This window comes from Fistularia commersonii, chromosome 1 (genome assembly GCF_037954325.1).
Source record: "Fistularia commersonii isolate RoL2024-O1a breed Wild chromosome 1, RoL_Fcom_v1.0, whole genome shotgun sequence".
NCBI lineage: Eukaryota > Metazoa > Chordata > Actinopteri > Syngnathiformes > Fistulariidae > Fistularia > Fistularia commersonii.
The window spans coordinates 20,595,432-20,622,303 of NC_141284.1; the positions used below are offsets into that span (position 1 = coordinate 20,595,432).

Below are 26,872 nucleotides of genomic sequence, written 5' to 3' on the forward strand. Positions count from 1 at the left end.
TCCATTGTATTTCTTTTGCGGAGTTAGTCGTGATAATTGACGCGTGTGAACAAGCTAATAAAAAGACTTAGCGAGATAGGAGCCAGAGGTCAGTAACTGGATCTGACATCCAGCAGGCAGCTAATAGGATTAGTGTGTCAATTGATTAAATTACAAAGGCTAATGTACCTCTGATGTCATCAGTGACCCAGTGGATCATGAAGCGATCAAAGGTATTACACCTTTAGGATTTTGGGTTCATTCACCCCCAAAGACACTTCATCCTGTCACCGCACTGGGCAGACCAACCGGCCCGATTGAAGATTTCATGACGTATTGAACGATTTTCAACTTTAGTGTGGGGAAATTACATCAAGCAACACATGATTAACTCAGGTTAACGCAAGCAAGTTTTCCTAAATCTTCTGGTAAGTATGATTACATGTTTCCACCCAGCTGTTGTCATGCTTTCCATCTTTCATCCTATTGTCAAATTACAAAAAAAAACACCTGAGCCTCTCCACCGGAGGTTTTTATATTATTTATTACACACTTTATTATAAGAAGATCATTGCTGAAATACAAGAGCCTCCTCCGGGTAAAAACCGTTGTCTTATCAACGATCGTTGATGCTTGTGCGACTCGCACACCTGCCTCCTGGAAATCCGAAACATAAGCTTTGGGATTGGTTTATTTATTTTTCACCCAGAGATTGAAGGAACCTGTGATGAAGCCGGGGTCTGAGCTGATTGGCAGCATGAGTGCACGCTTTCCCAGACTTAGACATGAGCATCTCAAGAGACCCGATCAACCTGGGTCTGATTTTGTTTCAAAGAGAATAATAAAAGGGAACTGTCACAACCACAATGTGTCCTCATTGCAAAGAACCTGATTGGCAGGCCAAGTTGTTTTCACGTGAATGTCCCTGCAGATATTTCCAAAGGCCCATTTTGAGGTATCTGTTATACGAAGGGTGTGTGAAGCTCCTTCATTCAGTAGTGCCGGGTCGCAAAGGGAGTAGCAAACTCACATGTAATGAGGTGACCCACATCCGTCCGTCCCCGCGGAAGGAAGAGAACACCTGCCTGGCTTACAACTGATGCTGGAGTTTCCCTCATAATTTAGAAAACCAAGAGGTACCACTGCATTCTTGGAGGCCATAAGCTGCCAGAGATATCGTGTGGTGCAGCTGTCCTGTCAAAAACAGACCCACTCCAATCTAACAGAGGAGCTTAAATCGCCTCAGAATTCAATTACAGACCTTCTGACAGAGGATGAGAGACCTCTTGGTTCTGCAATGAAGCCGGTAGGTGAATCAGCAGCTAGAGTTTTTTGTAGACATGATATGACAGATCCAAAAATACGACCATTTTCTATATATTTATCCGTCAATGGTCTGCATCAGCACTGTTTCTTGGCATATAATGAGTATGCGAGGAGTTAGAGATAAGCCAAAAAGCAGCAATACCAAGCTTGAGTGCAAAGCGCAGTCTCAGCAGTGAGTGTCGGGTTGACATTCCTTGACAGGGACTACAGTATGACTTCAGTGCAATGACATTCGCTGTTTCCCAGCCCGAGTGGCAAAGATGTTTCCGATGTCAGGTTGGCTGGACCAGTGCCCTTGGCCATAAGCATACACGGTGTGCAAGTGAGGAGAAGATACCTGGCTTATTCCTGCAATATGGGGACCACGTGGTAAAGCATACTCGGGCGGTAGCAAGAAGCACTTCAAGAAGCCAATGCCCACAGAACTCCAGCTTAGCATGTTTAGCCTTGAAATACAAGATGCAGACAAAAAGGGACAAAACAAGTGTCCATATTCCATCGATCCATCCACTTTCTGCCACTGTCTTACCCTGTGTGTAAAGGAGCGCTCAGACACCCTGCAGAGGAAAGTCATTTTCAGCTGCCTGTATCTGTGATCTGTTTCTTTTGAGCACTAGCCACAGCTCGTGACCAGAGGTTAGGGTAGGAATGGATAGGACGTTCACCTTTTGGCTCAGCTCCTTCTTCACCATGACATATTAATGCAGAGTCTGCATTCACCGTTGACACTGCACCAATCTGCTATCTTGGTACAGAGAAATCTCAATTTTTTCAGGCATAGTCAGTGATTTTGTTCGACAAGCTAAGAGAGTTTATCTTCGCCTCAGGAGCCATTCCAGGTGGATAAGTAAGTGTGCGAGCCACTTTTGAGCACTGATTGTTAGTTGCTCAGCAGGTAAGTTGAACAAACAAAGTTGTCCAAAAAACGTATACTGACAGCATGTAAGCGTACGCTTACCTTCACCAGGACGCCTGCAAGTGTTCTGCTGACTTCAGGTTATATGTGGTTATGGTTAATTAGATCTGCGATAAGACCAAACATAGTGGTGTTTCCTATGCCTGAAATGGTCCCATTGCAATGGTAGGCTCGCTGATTCCAACGAGGATCATCTTTATTCGAGCAAACCATCCAATTTTTAATACAGAGCTCAGGAGATCGTTTGACCTTTACTCCCAATATTTACATTTGCCACTGGGTTGCTTGTTACACTGTTAGAAAAGGCTGAGGAAGTGATAGTTAATGAGCTTTCCACCGTGGGGTTTCATGGTCCCTGGTTGGATTCCGACAGAGAGCCTCTCTGTTTGAAATCTCCATGTTCTCCCCATGTGTGCATTGTCTAACTCCAGGTTCTCCGGTTTCCTCCAACAGTAGTAGTTTCAGTGGAAGCCCCAAATTTCCAGGACATGCAAGTGAGGGACTGAATTTTTGTCTTCGTCTATATGAGTCCGTGTGATCGACAGGCATCGGTCCAGGGTGAATCCCGCCTTTCGCCCAATGGCAGCTGGAATCGACTCCAGCACCCCCACAACCTCGAGGGCAGGATAAGCGAAATGAATGAAATCATGAATGAATTTTATCTTCTTATTTGGTTTTGGAGCCTTTTTTTGGATATGAACTAAATGTCATATTCCTTCTGCAATCAGGACGTCACTCCATGACTCATTCGGGACCTTGGTACGTCGGTGTTTAACTCATAAATACACGAAAACATTTTTGATGCAAAAACTTTTTTTTTTTCAATATTGTTCATTTTTACATGCAAATGTGTAAAAAACAACCCAAATCTTCTTTTGTGGGATGGAAATACAGCACAGCCACCAATAGTTTTATAAACTGTACAACATGATTGATGCTAAAATATTCCTCTTTCTTTCTTTTTTTTAGCAGACACACAATAAACAGAAAGTAGTATGCGTTCTACATTTCAAGATACCACATGTGTATCGGTATGTAAATAATAAATACCTCATTGTGAGGAAAGAGCAACCTTTGCCAAGGGTATACAGGATGTGTTCCTACCGTTCAGTATACAAAATAAATAAAGTTCCCGCTTGAGAAGAACAAACACCCACCATATTTTTTAGTTTCCAGAGATGATAGTCTAACAAGACGCTTTCATTGCTATGAACAAATAATCTCAATCACTACTGAACCCGCCGTTGCACCGAGGCGTCCAATACACAGTCGAACAGCTCGGTGTTTTCCTTTTCGCTTTTCCCTCCGTGACACCGCCGCCTTCAGACCGCTCCTCAGATGAAGAATGCACCATCAAAGAACCGTCACTTCAAAACATTCGCTGTCTGAGGTCCTTAAAAGACAGCATGTTCTGTATTCATTGGGCGGTCGCCATGTCTGGGTGAGACAAGAGGACGGGCAAATGATTCCTTATTGAATTATTCAGTAATTAACAGATGATCCCCATAAGAGTCTGGAGCTATTCTCCGTTACATCGCCGAAGCACAAATCAGAATAAATTCGGTAATCAAGTGAGGAAGATTGTTTCAGGTTTAAAAGATTGGGATTGCTGTCGTTAGGTTCATCAGTGCATGCAATCAGATGATTCACAGGGTGAATTTAAAGAAAAGAAACTGCAGCCACAGATGCTTTACCTTTGCACGCGTCATAGAGCTGCAAAACATTTGAGGCAAATAACTATTAGCACCACTTGGATCTGACGATGACATTGAAATCGTGTTTGCGGTGGGTTTTTTTTTCGGGTGAAATTCCTCATTATAAAAGACATCGGATCTTTGTCCTCCACGTTTCTGGCTAAACTCCCAGGAGAAGCCTCACCTCATTTTGTGGTATGCAGTGATGGAAGTCCACCATTTCGGAGACTAATTTTTCGGACCTTGTTGTGTAGAGTCGTCTGGGGATCTGCGGAGGTGGAAAATACGTAGTTAGAATGAGCTCCATGATGGGAACCGCAGGCTCTTCAAGCATACAAGGGGTGGGGAATGCAAGCAGTAACTATACTAGTAGGGATCTACAAGGAGAGAAAAAAAGGCGGACCATCAAAACCCTTTTTGATGTCTACCTTTAACAATACTGTATAATCTGTATTTTGTGGATTAGCAGGGGGGTTAAGGTGCAATATTTTAAGCTATTCGGCAATCCTGGTCAACCTGCAATTTCAATATTAATAAGCAAATGCTGACCTTTGGAAACTGAAAAGAACCTGTCGCAGCAAGGAGAGTTAGAGCCGCTGTGTATTTTGAAATTAGTTTCTGTTAGTTGCACACTCCAGATTAGTGGATTATTTGTCCCACGCGGTAAAGTATACCTCGATACTCAGATGTATATTTTCAATGGAGGCAAAATGTTGTTGCTCAGACTGCTGGGATTGGGAGGAGGCGGAGCTCGAGGGATAGGGCAGTGTTGACACTTGAGTTAAGACACCATCATCATTCTCAAACACCGGGTTCTCTCTCAAAGTATTCTCGAAGGCATAGGGGGCGAGGCCATGCCTGCGACGACGGGGAGATCGGGTGCATGAATGCATGAATGACAGCGCTCACGGGAGTCCAGTGGATCTGCGGCGGGGACCGAGCGACCGAGGCGCCGATACTTACACCACCGTCACAGCTGTTTTTGTCCTCACGCATTTCTTGTTGATGAATATCAAAATGCCGATAATGGCACAGACAAGGCAGAGACTCCCAACAAAGCTGGTTATAATGAGCGGGGGGTCCAACACCACCGACACCAGCTCGCTGCAGCGCTCCCCGTGGTAGTGCCAGTATTTACCCACGGGGCACCTGGAACGCAGATGGTAGCCATACAGATGTACGACCAGGTACCGACAAAGTTGAGGAAACATTTCTCGTGCTTCTTTTTAACCCTCTTTAACGTACCTGCAGGTGGCTCCGTGTCCGGGGATGATTTCGCACAGGCCTCCATTCAGGCAGTAGTCCGTCTGCACAGCGCAGGTACTCAGGCACGGCAGACCGTCCACTGTGGTGTAGCCCGGATCACACAGGCACTCTGCCTCACCGGTCCAGCTGTTCACCACACAGCGGGAAAACTCGTTGCAGGCGAGGAACTTACACGGGTCCGCCTGGTCAGCTGGAACCAGCCGAGAGAAGAAATATAGCATTGCATTAATATTAATGCGCTGTCCAGCCACACACCGGGGGAAGCCACGAGAGGCCAGTTTGATTGATGAGAATGAAGAGGTCCGTTTTCAGTAAAGTTACTGAAACGTGATTACTTGCGGTCTGCAAATTTTGGCAAAAAAAATAAAGTTTACACTGCAGAATGAAGCAGAGCCAGACCTCGGGAGTGTAAGCCCGAGCTGCCTCATCTTTCTGCTCAGTTCCAGGCAATCGGCGATGACATTGTCAAAGGGAGTGATTTAAATTAACCCGAGGCTTTCCCTTCTTCCCGCAGAGTGCAAAAGGACGTTTACGGTCACATTCCCTGACCTGGAAATCAGGATTTATTGTTCTGGCCAAACAGCGGACCCCGCTGATGTGGAAGCTTTTCCCACCAATTTTGCAGTCAGTTGAAGAATAAGGAGTCAAGCCATTCATTCGTTCATCCTGTCTGTTTGACGCTGCCTATGAGCAAGCGGTGTGCTTCCATTTGGACCCCAGTTCGGCGGAAAGCGAGAAAGTGAAAACATCTCACCTTGTTCTATTTCCAGGGAGCGACTGTCGATTTCTATGTCAAGCCGTTTGGACGCGGCGCTGCAGAAGTCTTCCAGCACGCAGTGCACGGCCTCCGTCACGTTGTATGGCACGGGCTTGTCCAGTTTCATCTTGCTGTTTACCACGACACTGCCATTCCTGAAGTTGAGGATTTCTAATTGCTTGAATCCAGTTAAATTGGACTGTAGGTACGGCAGAAGCTGCAGCGAGGAGAAGGAGAGGTATTTGAGCTTGTGGGATTTTTTTCATTTTTATTTTTACATTTTTCAGTCAATGAGTTTATTCAAATATTTCTTCAGATTTCTAATTTCATGCTTTCTGTAAAGCCATTTTCTAATTAGACATGCACAGCTTTACACGCAGCATCATCTGTTAGTGCTCTGTTAGTGCGGGGGGGGGGGGGCAATTAATTGTTTGTTGCGGAGAACCCAATTATAGAGTTACCGATTTCATCCGAAGGGGTAAATGGGGAGCCGTCTTGATCCTCAGAGGACAGAGATATACACTTGCATTTCTGGTTGAGTAAAACTACATCATAACATTGGATCAAAATCTCCCTGAGAATCAGATTGGAACGGCAGAATGCGCACTACGTTCCTCGTCTTGAACTTCCTGGGTGACGGAATCGGGGTTGCCATAGCACAGCTGATTTGGAATTATTCAGATCATATTTTAAAAAGTGGTTGCCGTGAATAATTGGAGCCCACGCACCGGGAGGCGCACAGACTCCATTGAAAGCGACCAATTATGACTTGGGCTGAAGCACAGAGGAGTGCTAAGGTTGTTTTTTTGTCTACTTCTGACAAAGAAATTGCATTTTCAAGGGTTTGAAGCCTTTGCAAACTTGATCATTTGTACCACGGCACTCCCCAACCCCCCACACTGATCACTGCTAAACCAAACAATTTGTTTACAGCCGTGAACCTGAACCCTACACCACTCAGCTTAGTCCTTGACAACCGCCTGGCTTTTTTTAGCCTGATTATAATATTTCATTGTCAATGATCACTTAATCCCCCCATTACTGAGCTTTTGAATATTCACCACAATAGCCGTGTAGAACTAGATTCTATATTTTTATGATTTGTCCTTGTGTCCAGTTTATCATCTGCTCCGGACATACTGGAATTTGACCACGTCAGTCTGGTGGTTGGCCTCACCGCATATGTCGTCCCTCAACCAGGCCAAGATTTTCATGAACGCACAGCAGCGCTCTCTGTCACAAGCCCTCAACTACCACCTTTTGCAAAATCCGTATAGCATTGTGCAGTTTTATTCTGTTTTAATAGGATGACGGTTGCTCTTTGGGAACATTCAGTCATCCATCCATGAATTCATTGATATCCTGCATTCTGGGAGGCTGGAATCTCTCCCAGCTGTCACTGGGCAAGAGGCGGGTTTCACCCTGGACCAATCACAGGGCCTGATATTGAGACGTAAAACCCTTCACTCTGTCTGTGGAGGTTCTCAGTCATCCAGGTTTCAGTGACTCCTTGTCTTGGCAACTGGACTTGAATTTCTTCCCTTGAAGACTTTTCACTCCCCATCCGAGAGGCTTCCTCAGTTCTAATGACCAATGGTGAGTTTCCAAATATAACTGCCGGGTTTTTGGGCGGGTCTAGATTATAATCTAGACCTTTCACTCTCTAACTCACACATGCTGTAGAGAGATGCAACCGTTCATTCTTTCATCCAAATGTCTAAACTATTTAGGTTCTCCAATGAACCTCCTGTATATTTTTGGACAGTGGCAGGTAAGCAAAGAACCCGAGGAGAACCCACAACGGTACGGGTGGAGCATGGAGACTCCACATCTTGCTGTGAGGTAGGGCTAACCACTGCACCGCCCTCTTTGGAACATAATCAAGTAATATTGTCCTTTTATTCCTTCAAAATAATTACCTCCCAGTCAGAATCAGCTTTCAGTTAGAAAATATAATGATTGATATTTTACTGAAGTTCTCTTTCGTGCACCTTCCTGCCTCTCCAAGCGCCTGCATGGAAAATTCTAAGGCAGAAGGGGAGAATGACAGAGACACACAGAGGGTACAGAAAAGAGCTGACATCAGTGACAGCAGAAGTGGTATTGATTAAATTTAACGGAGTGTGTGAGCGCAGAGCCGGGCGGAGGGGCTGCATACACCCCTGCAAGGAGCAGGAAGTGTGTACAGACCAAAGCAGTCCAAATAGGGCACTTAGCATTACATTTGCCAACAAGTACAAAAGGAGTCAGCTCACCCGATTGCCTTTGAGGAGATCAGCCAAGCTGTCAGCCAATAGGGGCAAGTTTAGATCCAATGAAAATGAGCGAGATAACAACACTGTGGCCGATTGTCGGGGGCCTGAATATATAAAAATATGTATGCTGTGTCTGCTGGCAGGAAAGGTTGGCAAGGAGCTTCATATCCAGGCGGCAAGCATCGAACAGGGGACCATCGGCGGTGGAAGACACCACTGAAGGTGATCCAGAACACCCAAGAAGCCAAGATCTTGCGGGACGTCCGGTTCGAGAAGGGCAAACTGGTGGCCGACGAGAAGCCAAAAACAGCCGCAGTGGTGGTTCGGGAACAAAGAGCGTGAGAAGCTTGAGAAAATACTTGGGCCTCAAAGAGGAGTTGGAAAAGATGCAGCGAAGGCAAAAGTAGTCCCAGTGGTGATGGGGTCGCCTTGAGCAGTAACCCACCAGCAGTGGGCACAACAGAAACGACACCGCCCAGATGTGGCGAGAAGGTAATTATATACATTTTTTGTATGCAATCAATACTGATTGTTTCAAATATGTGCAAGTAGATGATGTATTTGCCCAAAAAAAGTATTTCAGAGACTTAGTGGAGTTCCAGTCCATTCTTGAAGCACAGAGTCACAGACAAACGGTTGCAGGCAAATTTTAAATAATAAATCGCAGCCTTTCACATTGCCATGATTGAAAATCTCCCCACAGATTCACGAAGCCGAGACGTCTGAGAAACTGAACTCCGAATGACTGTGGGCTGACAACTGCGGCGATATTTTGGCGAAGGGAAAAGTTAACCAGCCGAGGTAATGGACCCGCATCACCGTCCATCGATCCGAGTTGCTCTTCTCTCCAGCCACTTTGCGTTCACTACAGACGAGGCGAACATCAAACCAGCACAATGTGAGTGGGAGAGATTACGATGCTTTAGCTGGCTGTGGAGCAGGAGATAAGCGACCTTAAGGAGCTCTGCTCTCCCGGGTTACTTCACTTATCACTGGCAGACAGTTAATAGTGAGCTTGGGCTCTCTAGCCGATAGTCTCTAAGAGCAGTGGAGTGTCCGGCATTCCGGGCAAGACGGTGACTGGACGAACAATCTGCCGGCCGTGGTCATCCATTTTTCTCAATGCACCAGGACGTGGTAGTTTTAGATCTTTTGCTCTTTTCCTACATGGCCCTAAAAGTCAAGGTCAAAGCGGAGTTGTTTCACGGCAAACCTTAGCACTCTCCGCACTGTGGAACAATAAGCAGCGGAGCACAGGAAACTATCTATATGTGACATACACAGTGTGTTACAATGCAACTATAATCTGACTGGAATCACATTTGCTTCTCTTACACATGTATCTACTGGTTCTTGTTTGGGTAAATCCTGGTGAAATATCCCTCCCCTGACATTGCGTCGACACGAAAAACTATCCTTGTGTGCTGCGGGAAAGAATGTTGTCTCAACCTCCATGTCCAGTTTTAGTGGTTGCTTCACAAACCAGTAGGTACAGGAGTAATCAAGTACTGTTGGAAAGGTGGAAGGGAAAGTACAATCTACCGCGAGTGGGTTCAACTTGGGAATGCGCAGTATCACAAATGGAGTCAGGTATCGAGCGAAAAATGTCTTCATTTCCATTTAAATGGACCATTATTTGACTTTTGGTACAAGCCAATTTCAAAGAATGAAAAAAGCCCATTTAAAGGAAAATAAGTCAACTACTCCTAATGGCTTATCGACCATGGAAAGTACAAGGTAAATACTCACCAGTTCAAACATCTGACCACATTAGTTTTGCCAGGAAGCTAAATAGATCGATTAATGAAAACTGCAGAAACCTCAGTTTGGGCAACCATTAAACATTGGAGATGGAGTGTCATTTCTTAAAGAAATGTGAATATTATATGGAACTGCTTGTGCAATGCGCACCGCTGTATCTCTACAGACCGTATCCTCTGACATGGCTCTGAATGTGTTTGTCAAAGATGAAAGTTGTGCTACATGGCCGAGGTTCCATTCAATATGAGCATAAATCCCCCGCTCGTCGCCATTGCGGCGCAAACCAAATCAGATTTGTGTCGATGCACCTGAGGGCTGAGGCCTTTACATAACAGGGTTCAACTGTGAGCAAACCTAAATATACACCTTGCCCATCCCAAAGGGCCATCCTTGATGACCTCAGGTTAAGCCTTTAACCAAATGGGAATGTCCAGCGATGTGCCTAACTTTGATGTACGCTAATAGGTGCTGGTTTAAGTAGACAAGAGCCTCAGCTGCTCTCCTGCAGCTGTGGTGAATCTACGGCTCTCACTCAGAGGATGAAGGGAAGGAGTCGTATCATCTGGCACTTATGCAAGCATAGTGTGATGAGTCTTTTCATCTATTTTATTTTTGTAGCTTCTTACATACACTTGTAGGTCTTGTGTACAATCATACCAACCAACCCAAATGGTGTCGCACGAAAAAAATCGGAGTCATTAATACAACGTTTGCTGTTCAAGAGCTGACCAGAGCTACGTAAAGCTTCTTAGAGTCACAAACCTTCGTGTCCCAAAATGATTAAGGCAGACCCAGGTCTCATGATTCAGACTACCCTAGACTACCCTGGTTTGCCCTCAGCTATATTCAATACAGTTTTATCCCCCAGAAAGTCCCAAAGGTGGCTGCTTAAAAAGTTTGGTAATTCATTTATGTATTAACACAATCAATATATGTTCAAGGCCTCAGTCACACTGGTCAATGTCATAATCTACACACACAAATCTTGAACCATGTTTGCTGTCTCTATTACATTTCCGAAAAGAAGTCTGAAAGTTCACATCGATATGAATCCTCCAATAAAGAGGCGCAAACTGCAATTACTACAATGTAGAGTATGATATTCTGCACCGGAGACATCGTCTCTACAAAAATTCCACGTTGCTGTGCCGGCAGTATTTTGCCCTCTGTGAAATATTTTGGGAAATGCGGGCTCTTGTGTGGGGATTTCATGAGAATCGCCATATGCGTTTTGTGCCGGAAAGTTGTGTGCGGTTGTATGCCATTATACGTCATTGAATTTCGGAGAATTAAGGCAAGACACAAACACAAGTCGTGAAGAGCAAAATCACTACGAAACGTGTTAGCTGCAGCAGGAAGGTTTAGTGTGAGAAAAAAATGTTAGGTGCTTTCAGGTGGTGAGATGAAGCGTCTCAGGAATTAGATAAGAAATAGAAAGCTTTTGCTCTCTCTGAGGCATCAGACATGATGTTCCAATATGGAAAGAGAAAAAAAAATACCGGTATGGAGGCTAAAGTCATCTGTCTCTTTGGCTCAGATTTACTCGAAGCTCCGGGACTCGGAGGGTTTCTGGACCCGGAATGCTGTGTCTGAGTGAAACACATTCATTTGTAGACGCCTCTGAAATTAAATTGTCTACATACTGCATTGCATCGATTTGGCCCTTCGTTAATGCCATCTCAAACTTTATAAAAAATAAATAAATAAATAAATAAGGGAAGAGGTATTGAGGAAAAATATAGAAAGATATCATTATTTGGTGTTATTTTGGGGGGGGGAAATGACTGCAGCTGTGGCGTTAAGGCATTGCTGCAAAGTGCACCCTCATGTATACAGGATAAGTTAATCCAGACTGAGCACCGATGAACAGGGTTACCAACAGTATAACACTAAAAACAAGTTCACCTGTCAGTACTGCATAATGTGGACTTCTATCCAGCACGCCCCCTTAGGACTACATGAGAAAATATGATAACAAAGCATGCAGAAGTAAGATATCTAGCACAAAAGCTTTTGTACCTACCAGCTCGAGAAAGGTATTCTCCAGGGATTTATACTCTGGGGAGCTCTTGTTGAACAGGTCATCAGAAAACATCATGTTAGTGACCCTCAAGCTAAAGAAAACCACCAGTTCTTTGCTCCTGTTCAGCGCCGCCGTCAGAGGCGTGCTGGCTTGTCTCATAGCCGGTGCGGCCGTAGATCCATATGAGCGTTCATCGGACTCCGAAGGAAAGCCACTGCCGCCCTCTTCTTCTTCTAGAGGCTGATTCACCCCCGCCTCTGTCCCCTTCTGAATCGGTTCCGCATCTTCTGAATTGTTGGAGCTCTCGGGAGCCAGGTTCGGTGAGAACGGGGTCGCTCCATTGTGTCCGCCACTGGACTCGTCACGGTCATCAGGAGCTCCGCTGCTTTCTGGCGTTTGTTCTATGTTTGTTTCCGGTTCAATACCCTGAACCGCATCTTCATGTGTTGACCATGTGGAGATGGTGACTGCAGCTTCTTGGACAGATATCACTGGAAGTGTAGGGCCCGACGGAGGAAGGACAACATCGGCAGTGTCCGGAGGAGGGTAATCACTGCGGTCCTCTTCCGCCGTATCAGCTGATTGAAGCTCTTGTGAAACAAAACATCAACACAAGTGAAATTAAACAGTTAAATATGTTGTTGAAGTCCAGCATGTACACCAGAACAAATGAGTAGTCATGGATCCTCATGAATCATCTACTGTTGAAGTAAGAAGAACAAACACATCAATGACAACAATATAGTAGTATAGCTGCGGTGTAGTATGTGATGGTTAACACACTATCTTGTATGTATCTCAGTCTCAATCAGAAGAAGAGTTGCTGCCCTATTGCACTTTCCCCTCTGGTTTTGGTTGGCTTCACACAGGCTAAATTCCAAGTGAACCAAAATGTGTCAACCAACAGTCACGTGGGAGCTGGTCTTGAGTGCAGCAGTCCGGAGCCCCTGAGCTCCAATAGATGTGTTCAGTGAAGCTTGGTCTTCCATATTCAGTTTGTGGACATCATCAATGCTGTTTTTCAATCCCCAGTCTCGTGAACTCTTTGGACACATTCAAAATCAACATCACCGAATCACTGTTTGCAATTGTCCCAGCATGTTGCACTAAGGGGTTAGTTCTTTTGAATTTAACTTAAAGTCCCTCACAGACCACAAAACACGGGTCCTCTGTATCTGTATCACTGGCTCTTGCACCAAACCGCAGAATGTGCTTGATTCTCTTTAGCTCAGAGGCTTGAATCAAATGTTGTTGGTGTGGTTTGATATGCTGACATCTTCTTCTTCTGTCAGAACATCAAATGAACATCCTTATCTGAGGCAAACATGCAAAGGGACCCTTTTGTAAAACTTCGATAAGAAACGTAGAGCGGTGATGCTGGCCACAACAAGTGACTGGCATGACAACACAAGGAACCTTGCTTGCAAACATTTGGTGGTGTTGAAAGAGGAGTCCTTCCCCCGTTGCTCACTCTGAGAGGAGACTTCCCAGACACAATTGATCTTTATCAGACAGTCTCATGGATGTTCCTAACTATAAGTAAGATGGCACATCTCTGCCTCTACATGTCCCATCCTATCAAAGAAAGTCCACTACCACTTCTTAAAATTGGTCCAGTCCTGATGTGCTTTGGCACTCCGATGGGTAATTCCACTGCAATTTCAAATGCGGAAAGTTGGTCAGCACAGCATGAGTTTGTAATGACTCAATCAGCGGCAGGCCACTTGTTAATGGGTTCAACATGACATGCTCCCCCAGCAGGCAACGATTAGAGATGGTGGGGAACCCACCGGCTGTAAACAAACTGCAAAGTCCTGTTTGTTGTGACAGCGTGGTGTCCCGCATATTTAACATTTCCATATTTACTGGAGTTATCAGCTGGACTCATCCAGTCACTTTCAACCCTTTTTACTCATGAGTTGACCAAAGCGTACACCTCTACCTCATTGCAGTTTCCCACTACCTGCATACCCATGCTCCGTGATGATTCTCAGACATGACCCTGTATGGAGTTTTGCTCTTACCTCCGCTGGCCGGTTCAGTCGGCGGTATTTCTTCCATCTCTACTGTTGCGTCCTCCGGCTGCACTGTGACGCTTTCCAGCATTGTGTCTGGACTGACAAAACGAGTGGCCTCCACAGCATCATCTGCAAACTCCTCGTCTGTCGCAGATGTGGCCGGCGCGGTCCAATCGGTGACGACGGAAGCGGCCTCTGGTTGTTGGATGTTTGGGATGAAAGGCACAGAAGTGTGTTTTTCTGGTCTGACTGTGAAGCTTTCCAAAGAATCTTTTGTCGCTGCTGCTGCGGGGAGGAAACTGTGAGCAGGCGCGTTGTCGTCCGTCATGGCCTTATCTTCAGACATATCAACCTCTGCTTGTTTCACACCGAGCTCGGCGACCGGATAGATCGTGGTTACTACAAGGAAAGAAACCATTACACAGCTATCTAATCCCATTTGTTTACTATTTCGATTTGAACCATTTTGTTTCACGCTTACCCGCCTCAAAGTTGAGGGTCTGTAGGTCCAGAGGGAGCGACGGCTCCTCTATTAACGCTTTGACAATGATTTGTTTCAGTTTAGGTGCATTCACATCCTCGTCTGTGTCTGCATACGGCTCCACAAGGCCCTCGGGATCATCGCCGAGCTCAGTGTCTCCATTAAATACCACGGCATATCGCATGGTAACATCCTCCGATCTAAACGACACCACAAATCAAGTGGTGAGTCCCCGTAACAGACAGACACCGACAGCCATATCTGCCGATGTAGACAGACGTGCTTGAAGAATGAAGAGAATATTATGGTTCCTCATGATTGAGCTATAAAACACACCCATAAAACTGACTTCAGGCTACGAGTCTCTTATCTTATGTACTCTGTTGCTTTGTAAAATTGATGAGTAAGAACACGCTACTTACCTGAATCCCAAAACTCGTATTTCTTTGAACCCTGGGACTTTTTCAAACACTTCAAGCATCTACAAAGAGCGAAAGGGGACAGAGTCAGAGTAAGGTAAGCTATTGAGGGGTGTCTACGCTGGGTGATATGTGGTTTTAAATGCATTAAATCATCTAAAATGTTAAGCTAAGAAGCTTAAATATGGCTCGTGGCTGGGCTTGGTGCTTAGGATTGGAGAGAAATGGTTCTTTCTTGAGTTCCCTCGAGTGTAGCCCAGATCAACAATAACAATCACCTTCTGGTTTTAAGCAAAGCCTTCAAATGAACTGAAATCCTTGAGACGTGGCAGTTTTTTATTGGAAATATTCATTTTTGTCTGAAGGCCTTCGCATGAACACATCATGCATGATGGTTTATTGAGCGAGGGCCAGCAGGTGACCCAGTTTTTGGCTGTAAAATCAAGGAATAAAGATGAGGGTGGTCTGTAAAGTGGCTGGAGTTGTTCGATTTGCCCCCAACCGACTTGCTAATTAGTTCCATAGTGTGGAAATTGGAGTGCACCTCCTGGTTGAAGGTGAAGAGACATTCATGTTTTAATGTCCCCATGGGTTTATAAAGCAAAAGTTGAAAATGGATAATTAATCATTCTGATTTTTTTTTTTTCTCCTCCTGTGCTTCTGAACAGAGCCTGGGATTTACAGCTCTGGGAAGAAGTATCTTAATTAGCACATTAATGTTCTTCTTCAACGCTACATTCATTGCCATTAAAATGATACAGGCGGCACGGCGGTTAGCGCTTCTGCCTCAGTCAGAAGGTCCCTGGTTGGATTCCCACGAGGGGGCTTTCTGTGTGGAGTCTCCATGTTCTCCCTGCATCTGCGTGGGGTTCCTTCGGGTTCTCTGGGTTCCTCCCACAGTCCAAACACATGCAGGAGGTTCAACGGAGACCCTGAACTGTCCAGAGATGTGGGTGGGAGACTGGGTGGTTGGGTGTCACTATATGCGGCCCTGTGATCATCCAGGATGAACCCAGCTTCTCCCCCAATGAGAGCTGGGAGACACCAGCACTTCCACAACTGTGGTTCAATGCATGGAGAATGAATGAATGAATAAGAAAACACACCAGAGAGTGCTTACTGTATATTAAACTACGTAAATTAGCCTTTCAGAGGGAACTGTTGACTAATGGATTAAAAGGAGCTCTGCTAAGCATGTCAGTCCATGCCTCTTACTCAGAGATAATCTAAATAATTAGATCTCACTATTCCTGGCTAGTGGTCATGTACAGGTCTCATCCAAAGACCTCTGGTTGCAGCCCTAAAGCTGTTAAATCAATGAGGGTAGGTGACAAGGCAACATGTAAGAAGCTGGCAGGGAGGATTTGTTGTATCTACCGGAGTAAGGTTCAGGGAAGTAAATCCCGACAACACGCAATCTTTTTATCCGCGCTTGATTTTTTGTTTTCGTCTTTCAAGCTTTCACAACAAATGTCTGGGGTGATAAGACAAACCGTTATCACAGCTTTAAAAAAAATAGTAAAATAAATACATTTAATCTGAAAGAGCTTAACCGGTGTGATCCTGAAAATGTAAAATCTTCTGTTTCGATATTCTGCATCTGGCTATGTAATCATTATCGATAATTCTTTATTTCATTCATCCGTCCATCCATTCATTCTTGCTCATGCTGCACTCATGGTTGCACGAATGCTGGAGCCTATTGATCGAGTCGCATCGAAACATGCAACCATTCTTTCTCTCTGGAGACCGGAGAACCTAGAGGAACCCCATGCAGAACATGGAGACTCCACACAGAAACGGCCCCACCCAGGAATCCAACTGGGGACCTTCTTGCTGTACGGATGAACCCCTTATTTTTCACATTGTCATGAAATGCGCATCCGGTATCATGGTGAGATGGCGGCTGCTGTGCGTCTCTGTATCATCCAATTTCGTGTAAAGGAGCTCGGGTTGTTGTCCCTCACCTTGTTTGTAAGCTCTCTCGTGACATCGGCGTACTCCGGAGCTTTGGCATGACGGAGCAGCTCGCTGTACACAGGGTCCACGATGGTGACGCTGAACTCCACGATGTACTCCTCGTAGTTTTCTTTTATCATGTTGGGGTCCTGTTTTATCTGGCCAAAAAAAAAAAAAAAGGAAAATCATTGCTCAAGATCACAACATTGAAAATCGAGAGGGAAAACTGCACAGGTTCAATTTACCTCTTCGGTGTCTGTGGGAAGTACAATCAGAGGGGGGGTCCAGGTGCCTGAGGCAGAACAGCAAGCTGTTATTGAACGCGTTTTTCTGCTTTAAAAAAAAAAGATTTAAATGTATAAGCGATATGGTTTTTTTCTCGGGAAACTCACAGTCTCTATCAGGCTCTTGTGTTCCGGTTGCATAGCTGGAAAAGATTGTTGTCATTACCATTAAACATCACCTTTATTAGCATTTTTATCAACACTATTTGCTTTAATGATTTTTGCTCAAAGCGAACACTCGAAGTTTGAGATCCTGAACGTACCCTTCCAGCTCCTCCTGCTCCGCCACCTTCTGAAAGTCCAACACACATCAGCGGTGAGAGATCCAAACGTACTGAAACATGCTAAGGTATACTGTGGAGTGCACTCACCCTGGCCAACATGTCCAAGTGCTCCTGGGACCTGCTGAAGTTGAGGGCCAGGTCGTCCATGCAGAGGTTCTCATGCTGGCAGGTGTGAACCCAGCTTTGGTACTCCTCTGAGTTTGGTACTCGGTCCAAGAAGATGCGAAAGGCTTCCCAAATGGCCTCCTGGCAAACTGAAGACAAAACAATAGAATGTGCCTTCAATATCGTGCCACAATGGGGAGATTTCAAGGTAAGAAAGGGAAGATACCTTCCGCAATGCTCCCCGCCTTGGAAGATTTTAAGCCACTGAATATAATCATCTGATATGTCAATATCACGTGGTTTGTGATCATGAAATATACATATATGATTCGCCAGGAAGTGTTGGACGGTTACATGATACAGTTTCACTACTTGAGCCAAATTAAGCTTCTTGACTTAACCCTCGTGCGATCTTATCATTGTGTTTACTCCCCTTGTCCTACGGGTCAAAAATGACCCATAAGACAATCATTGTACCCTAGTAGTGTACAGCCCACAAGGAAACATAAACAAAAAAGAAGTATCACTTTTTCTAATTATGGGGTCTCTTTAGGAAAAGTCATAAAATTTTAAGTTGGAAAAAAATAGGTTAAGGTGTTTTTTCTACAGCTAAATACGGTAGTGGGTCACTTTTGACCCGCAAGACAATTCAAGGGTTAATTTTGGACAGTGAGTCCAAAAATGGGGTCAGTTAAAATACGGATGGAATTTAACTCTGTGAAAGATGAATTCAGCTCAGTTATCAATAATAACACCTGTACATTAACTATTACTCAATTTGTCACATTATTACTGTATTTCATCTTGAAAAGCGTGTAGGTCCTGTTCTTCCAGCTCTTTAGAGTACATGTTGAATTTGGATGTTGGATGGATCGTACTTCAGATACCCGAGTCAGTAAATGGATGAAGTAATGTTTTAGACAATACATATATGAGTTCGATATTTGACTCAAAGTATGGATCAGTTTATTGTTTCAGTGGATGGATGAATTAGGATTTTATTCATTTTATGGATGAACTTGATCTTGTTATCAACAAATGAATGAATTTGATCTTTAGTAAGTGAATGGATGAATTTAATGTTTAAGTCAACCTATGGATAATTGTATTGTTTCAGTCAGCGTATGGATGTTTTAGTCAACGTGTGGATGAATATAACGTTTTGGTCATTGTATGGATGGATTCATGTGTTTATGAATGAATGGATGACTTTATTGCCTTTGCCCATGAACGGATGCATTCAATGTTTATGTCAACAAACGGATGAATTTAATGTTTAAGTCGAATTGCCGAAGAACTTGGTGTTGTTTTCCCCGTGAGTGGATGAATAGTGATGAGAAAGTGTGATGTCTTGCTCTACAAGGCTTATGTTTGTGATAAAAAGTTGTTTATATTCCTCTCCCTTCCCCCTTCATGGGACCACAGATGTAAATCAGCTCTCTAGAACCTGCTACAACCACCCCTGCTCCGTTTGAGCCTGATGTTTGTGTGCAAGGTCCCCTGACAGATGAATAAATGACATGAAATTAAATGATGATCAATTAAAAATACGGCTGAATACTGGATTCAAGCAGGGATTTTCGCCTTTTTTTTTCTTTTTTGTTTTTACTGTTAATAATGAATTGTTTACAACTTTTGGCACGTTATAACACAGCGTGGTGTAACCAGATAAAGTATTGCGAAAGGAACAAATATGGACATGTCATCGGACATAAAGGGTTACCGAATACATCGGCACAGAGAAATCAGATAACTCGGAGTAAGAGGATCGCTGATATTGATTTTGACATCTCTGAAAGGCTTTCCTCTTTTTCCCTGCAGAAAAGGAGGAGCTCAGCTCCACATCTAAATCCATTGTGATCCTCTGTGCCCCGCAAATGTGTTAAATAACATAATTTATTTAACTTGATGTAATGAGGACAAGTAGGGGGAGAAAAAACGTTGTAATGTCTGTTTTAGTAAAATGTCAACCAGGATATTTAAACGCGGTTGCATGTCCATGACATTTTGTGAATATTAAGAGCGTGTGCAGGGACACCCTGGAGCTACAGAGCGCTTCATCTACCTTTGTGGGGAACAAAGTCTCAATTGTGTGGTATCTCAAAGCTGTGATAAAGTCAAATCGAATGCCCCTCCCCTGTGTGCGGTTTGGTCTCATACTGCACATCGAAAAGTCGATTGTCTGCCTTATTGAACTGTTTCCGCCAGATTTCTGCTGCTGCAAGTGCTTTCAATGATGTCTCTTAGGAGGAGAGCTGTGCTGCTGCACAGACACTAACTGGCTGCCTTATTGGGTACTCTATGCTAGTAGCATGTAGTCCAACAGCACTAATTCTTTGTGGCATGAATTCAATGACGCCCGGAAATTATTCCTCGTTGTCATTGACATTTAAAATGGCGTTTGTCAGCCTTGATTGGTGACTTCTTGTCATTTCAAACAACGGCTCACCTGATGTTGAGTTACTGCACAGTTGTGCCTAAAAAAGTAATCACGGGGGGGGGGGGGGGGGGATTCAGTCCAAATGTCCTTGACTGACCAGAATCTCGATTCTGGGAATGTACAAAGACACTGAAAAGTGTTCTCTCATTGCATGTGACACTTTAGAAAGTTAAAAATAATGGTCATATTCATGGCCATCTGAGATTCCTCTCTGATTTAATAACTTGGCCCTCAAAGATGATGATTCTGCATTTTCCCCTTTGGGATGAGGTCAAAAGAAAGGTTTGCCAGGCATACTTCCTTTTACCTCTGAGCTTGTAATATGCCCGATGGCTGCCGATGACTGCCTTCATCGTCTCTTGAGGGCAGACTTTGACCCCTGTGGTCAGTATCGTTGACCTCCTCGTCCGATTTCCATTGGGTTTGACGTTGGCACCGTGTCTGATCGGCCTGGAGGCTTCCAAGAAGTGCCGGTACTTTACATCTTTGAGTCCGGAAATACCATGGTTGGATAGGTCTGCAAGAGCAATCAGCGAAGTTTCCGGTTATAAAAAGAAAAATGGACTACATCTCTTGATGAGTGAAGGTAATTAGATGACCGTTGTGTTTCTCATTAAACATATGATAGATAGCTCTGCTATTTCCAACACTGAACCCAAAACTGAAACTGAAGCATTGGAATATGTTTCAGAGATGTCTAAATACACAGAGGTTGGTCAACATTGGAGAAACAGCCCTGCTAATGGCTTATCGGTAATTGACCGCTTCTTCTGTGGGACTCCTGAGCTGTGGTGTTCCCCAAGGCTCCATCCTTGGCCCATAGATGTATCTGCATTTTTACAGTGAGCGTTGTTCTGAACAAATACAATTCTGTGCTGCTGTTATGCTGATGGTCCAAGGAGTCCATGTTTATTTAAAAGCGAAGTGATAGTCTGACCACAATCATCTATTTCCTTCCCAGTCAAAGCCAGAGTTTATCAATACGAATTTCGGGTAAAATCCTCGATTCACACAAAATTCAGCCGCCGTGGTATTTCACAGCAGCCTTTCAGTTAACAAGCAAATCAAAGCCATTTCCCATCCATGTTTTCGTCCATTCTGGCAATTTTAATTCAGCATCTGACTTTAAATGTCATGTACTTTCTTGTCACATCACACGCTTGTATAAAGTGAGTAATTTGACATGACCGCACTGCACATCAAGGCCCGCCTGGCTGCACCGGAACAGATTTGGAGGTTTTTCTGATCAGCTTTTAATCCCCTCATCTATCTGCTCCCAATTACTTAACCTCCGCTCCCCTCTGATGCAGGATACAGTCCCCTCGTGCCAGGACGAGATCCTGCTGGCTTTTACAAGCAAGCACACTTAAGATGTCAGGTCTTTCAGTCAGGGTCCCTCAGCTTAGGAAGCCCCTGCCAGTGCATCTGCAGCTCGCAAGAAAGTACTTCAGATATCTTGTTTTGACACACATACACCGAAAAGACTAGACGAGCAAATGACTTGGAGTGTGCAGGGGTTCTGGTTACAAATGATGGCAGTCGGTGGCTGGAAGCGTATTTGCTCTGTGCTGTAACCCTCCATTGCATTTTATGAAAACCTTCAAAGTATTTCTGTTCTACTTCTTGAATCTCCCTCTTTTGTGATCAAATCTTGCAAAATATAACCCAAGTCGTCACAAAAACAAAATGGACTCTTTGCACCGACCATCGAATGAGGCTTATATTCTATATAAGATATTTAAATGGAAAGAAATGCATCACATAATGTTTTTTTCTTCTTGCATATTTAATATCTTGGCCGAGCTTCAAGTTCACTGTAGTGTAAAGGTGTCTGGAGCCGGAAAGGGTTCATTCAAAATGCTGGAAAAGTGCCCAGATCTGGAGCCAAAGTGCATGATTCTCCTTTCTCAAGGGAGCAGTTGGTGAGATGCCCTTTGGCGGCCTGACCAAAGCTGCATCCCAGAAGCTTCTCTGAGTGGCTGAGGCTCTGCTGGGCGCTGTCCAGGTATGAAGCAATGCATGTGCGGACTAAATATCAGTACAACCGCTCTGAAGATATTACTGATTAACAGTGCAATCCTACCATACGATACATACCTACATGCATGCACATGCACATCTAGGTAGAAGAAAGCTGAGGTTGGAGGAGGTCTGGAGGAAGACCAAGGAGGAGGTTTATGGAAGAAGGTAGTTTGTGTGAGACAAGAGGATGCAGAGGAGATAGTTAGAATGGAGGCAGGGGATTGGCTGTGGTTCTTGAATGGAGCGGCCAAAATTGAGGGACCACTCATCATGTCAACTGTGTCCATGTTGACCTCAACGATACAGCAAATGCAAAACCCAAACATGCAATCGCAAAGTTAATTCCACCTATTATATCGGCCACTAAGTCAGTCGACAGACCGTAACAGTCACACCACTGCAAAAGGCTTTATTTCAGAAAAAAGGCAGCCATTGTGATGCCAGGTGGCCGACCACAGAGGGCTGTGGACATAAGCTGGGATTTATTAGCTGCAAAACACAGACTGGAGGTCATCAGACCCAAATAACAAAACTGTGCCCTCTCTGGATTAAGAAATAGAACGAGGGGTTACAGGGGAGGGGTAGCTATATATATATATGTGTGTGTGTGTGTGTGTGTGTGTGTGTGTGTGTGTGTGTGTGTGTGTGTGTGTGTGTGTGTGTGTGTGTGTGTGTGTGTGTGTGTGTGTGTGTGTGTTTTTCTAATTTTTCCAATGTGACCCCTGGATGCCAGCAAAGATTACACTCTTCAAATTGCAGTGTCTTTCGCTCCAAAACACTTTGAGTTCCTCACAGACCTTCGGATAAGATCGGTCAAGGATTTGCAGATGCTCTTCAATATCGTCCTTTGGGACTGCCTTTTAGTCACCGTTTATATTTATTTAAAAAACTATTTGGTTTATTCTGACTTTGCTATGTTCATCTCAGGGCCGATCTCCGCTGTTGTATCTAAATGATGTTATCCTTTTACGTGATGCGTTCAATGTCGTTATGTGAGGTAATATTCAGTGCAATGGAGGACGCTTTCAAATACACAGTTATGAGGGATTATAAGTTAAAAGTTAAACACTTGCATTGGCCCCCCCGGGCCAATAGGGGCCCCAGCAGGCTTACATCGTCACTTTTTTGCTGTTGTTATTTATAGTCATATTTATCTGTCATTGTCGATGAAATGTTTAAATGAAAAGAACATTTATCTTTAACACCATCCTTTTCTTGGGTTATTTGGACACAAAGGAGGGAGCCGCCGGCCCCAGGGGGCCGTCCTGTCACCCTGCTCAGGAAACAGTGCTGACTGTCCACACCCGCTACCTTGATTGTCCTCTTGATTGTCTCCACCTATTCACCATTTCAGAGTTATTTATGTTCCTCGTTTGACTCGTCTCCCATGTGTCAGACAATCAGCTTCCTATTCCGGTCAAGTTGTCTCTTTTTTTTTTTTTTTTGCTGACTGTTTTCCTCAGCAAGATTGATTTTCTCTGGGATTTGTCAGTAAAGCTTTTTTTTTTTTTTTTTTTTGAAACTTTGTTCCCTGACTGGTGCATTTGTGTTTCTCTGTCTTGCCTCGTCGTGACAATAGGCCTCAAGACTTTAAGCCGTGGCTTCTTAACGGTCAAAATATATATGAATATCCGATGATAGTGAATCAGCATCAGACTTTGAGGGCGGCAGAAAATGATTCAAGAACCTTGTTGCTCTCAAGAGTCAATCTCAATCAGTGGATCTGGAATCCTAAAAGAGATGTGGCATCTTGTCTGATTTTTGTCTCTTTAAGTTAAAATCCATTGCTACTGCTGCTCAGTTGTGAGGTAAACCACGCAGGGCTATTAGCGGCTTCACTGAATCAGACAGATAATGCTTTTCAAAGCTGATGTAAAGAAATTACTAAAAGCAGGAAAGTATTTAAAGGCTTTTATTAGCGTTTGTTTTGGCCACAAGTTATATACCTCTTGAAAATCAAAACCCGATCAGCTACCTGGGAACCAAAGTGAGAGGCTTTTGATCCGACATCGGGCGGCTTGAGCCTAATTCATAATCCATGTTTTTATTCATGCTGGGTTTGCTCGAAAATATTGAACAAATATCATCGATATTCAGATCGAATGTTCATCAAGGCCCGGCAATGGGGACAAAAGGCGCCATGCGTGTCTTCCAATCCCTCCCATTGTGCTTCTCTTGAACAATTCAACACAATCTATCAGAGTCCTGACGTGTTCTACCGCCGAACGGTCCTAAATGAGATGCCCTGCTGGAGATCTGAGGCGTGTAATACACGACAGTTTAAGGATCTGGTACGTCAACTTTTATTGTGTAACCTGATGAATCATCCACAGTTTGGCCTTAAGACGAGACCAGTGGAGGGAGGCTCTTGAATTTATTGCCAAGTGAGAGTGGAGTCTCCAGCCAGGGATGTTTTATGACTTGTCAGTTGGTGCTGTGACCGGGCGGTTGCTAAATTTGACACATACGAGGAAACCTACGGCTACGAAATAAATGCCAGAAGTCCGAGGATCAGCCTGCGATGGCAGCAGATCTGTCTCTGTCAAGTGGAGCGCAAACGCCACAACTAAAGCCCACCTGTCAAATTTTACTTTTGTCGGGAAGCCCTGTCTTCCCGGTCTCTCTGGCCCGCGCCGGACATTACAGGATCGCTGTGTCTGGCCCGAACTATTTTCCCGCTGTGGTTAAGAGCTTCTGCAGTGCAGGGCTGATGCAAACACCGAAGACACTTCATGCAAAAGACTCTTGTGCTAAATCATAGGTGCGACTGAAGTTCTGTTGTTCAAACCAACAAAAGTCACCATAACCCGAAAATGGTATTCAGCCTGCAACTGCTGCAAGTTGTGTATCTTCTTGTGATGGAAAAACACGTCGCTCAGAGTCCGAGAGTTGACCAATTAAACAGAAGTAAGAAGATAAAGTCTATGTGGTCGGATTAGAGATGTTGCAGACGTCACAACAGTGTCTTTCTGAAACTTGCTTTTATGCACTGAGACACGTTTGTGTGTATGTGTGTGTGTGTTTGTGTTCATTCGATCCTATTGCACTGTTTCTAGACAGCATGTCTTGTTGTTGCACTGCATTGCGTTGTGAGGAGGCATTGTATTGCTTCCAGCGTGGCATGAAATGTGATTAGTCGTGCTGTTGTGTGGGCCGGCAGCACGGGGGGAGATTGTGCCAAAAAAAATCTCCAAAAGAACCCATTCATATATTGCTTGAAATAAACGTCGGCGTGTGATTTGATGTGAACACAGTGCTTTTTCCCTGCATGTCACAAGTTGACCCCGCCGTCCAATGATGTTTCAGAACCTTTAATAGGTCAGGTGTCATGGAACGGAGCCAAATCATGGGTTTCTTTTTTTAGCCGACAAAAGACAGGATCCGAGCGGATATGGAATCGACGAACACGAGGGGCGACGCGGCAAAGGGGGAGCGCCGCGGCGGGCCTCAATGCCCGACTCAGCTGTGAGACGCTTCGCGGCCTCGAATGACGAGCCAGAAAAGATTAGTGTCCGGGAAACAACTGAACAGAATGGCTTTTGTTCCTGGCGGTATAATGAGCCCGAGCCGGCGCATCTCAGCGAACAAGACACAAATGATCTCATATTATGCTACAGAAATGTGTGATTTCATCCTGTCCTTAGGATGACCTGCTGCTTTGCATTTTTATCTCCTCCCCGCACTCTTGAATTCCACATTTGCCCCCTCACTGATAGACGACCTGTGGCACGTTCTTCGCATCTCGCTCTCCTACGTTTCACAGTAGCCCGGCCTTTTATCAACAGATGATTCATGATGGTTTTCCGTCAAGTTACAAGGGTTTCACATCACAAACGATGATGACGAATAGCGTCTTACCTCTGATTTCACGCGCTTGGACAGTAAACAGAAACAAAGTGAGAATTAGTCCCGGCTTCAAAAGCATGATTCGCTATATTGTCGCAAGTTCTCCAGCCTCAAGCGGTCACCAGAAATCCAGGTTGTGTTTTTATCTGGAGTCCATCGGCAGCCGTCTCCCCATGGGCGCAGACGAGGTCCGCGATGTATCAGCACCTCTCCGGTCCGTGCAGCAGCACTTAGATCCCTGGCACTGTTGGATCCCCATGGATGGATGAGCAGAGAGAGCGGAGGGCGGGAGGGAGGAGAGGAAGGTGGGGGGGGGGGGGGGGGACTCTTGGATCAGAACTTTTCCTCTGACGAGTGACGAGTTTAAAAAAGCAGGATCCGTTTTGGGTCTAATCTCTTTACCTTCTTCTCACTGCTCGTAATCCCTACGGGGCCACGTGGCCTCATCCTGTTAGCCACCTTCTGTCAGCCGAGTGGACCAAAGACGTCTCCCCGAAGTTGATCAGCCTGACCTCTCAGTGTGGTTACCGTCTGCGGTATTTCCCGAATGGCGGGGGCAAAAAAGCCTCTCGCCTCTCAGTCCGGCAAGTGTTTCTCTACTCTTTTATCCCACAACTTGTCAAATAATGAGCTTAATTGTTACGCCGGTTACACAACTAAAGTAACGCCGGTGTATGTGCCATTTATTGTAAATGGGATTTGAAGACTTTGCGGGAGTTGTGTTGAAACATGTGAGGGGGGGAATAATGAATCACTGCAGCTTATCTGTTTAATTCAGAGAAATTATGTCACGCTGCTATTTCTTGTGCAGAAAAATACAAATAGTACAGATTTGCTCATCGTCGGTTTTGTGCTCTCTTGTGTTGATATGACGAATCGTCTGCTGTTTTGGTGTATCGGGCTGGAGCGCTCCTCCCTCCTCTGGTGAAGAGGATTAGCGCCCCATTTGCTGCCACAAATAAGCTGTGACATAATCCGACGGGACTGTTTTCTGACACAGTAATCTGAATTTTGAACTAATGATTTGTTGTGGTTTT

The 26,872-nt window shown here is 44.7% G+C and overlaps 1 protein-coding gene across 6 annotated transcripts; it reads right to left on the reverse strand.

The window, feature by feature from the left end:
• Positions 1-3,016: 3,016 nt before the first annotated feature.
• Positions 3,017-26,079, reverse strand: impg1b (interphotoreceptor matrix proteoglycan 1b). Of its 6 annotated transcripts, XM_086153775.1 has the most exons (19): positions 25,848-26,079; positions 20,275-20,484; positions 17,510-17,676; positions 17,402-17,430; positions 17,247-17,281; positions 17,100-17,146; positions 16,863-17,012; positions 14,899-14,957; positions 14,477-14,676; positions 14,002-14,394; positions 11,978-12,567; positions 11,454-11,543; positions 5,936-6,155; positions 5,161-5,371; positions 4,879-5,064; positions 4,590-4,773; positions 4,100-4,183; positions 3,916-3,934; positions 3,017-3,658 (listed from the first exon to the last, which is right to left on the reverse strand). In XM_086153775.1, the coding sequence occupies exons 1-19, from the start codon at positions 25,912-25,914 to the stop codon at positions 3,639-3,641; spliced, it is 2,961 nt and encodes a 986-aa protein (XP_086009901.1). In that variant the 5' UTR covers positions 25,915-26,079; the 3' UTR covers positions 3,017-3,638. The 6 variants fall into 6 exon arrangements, 5 of the variants coding, with proteins under 5 accessions (XP_086009901.1, XP_086009892.1, XP_086009884.1 ...); XM_086153766.1 differs by lacking the exon at positions 3,916-3,934 and having other exon boundaries at positions 17,402-17,427; XM_086153758.1 differs by lacking the exon at positions 3,916-3,934.
• Between the last annotated feature and the right edge of the window lie 793 nt (positions 26,080-26,872).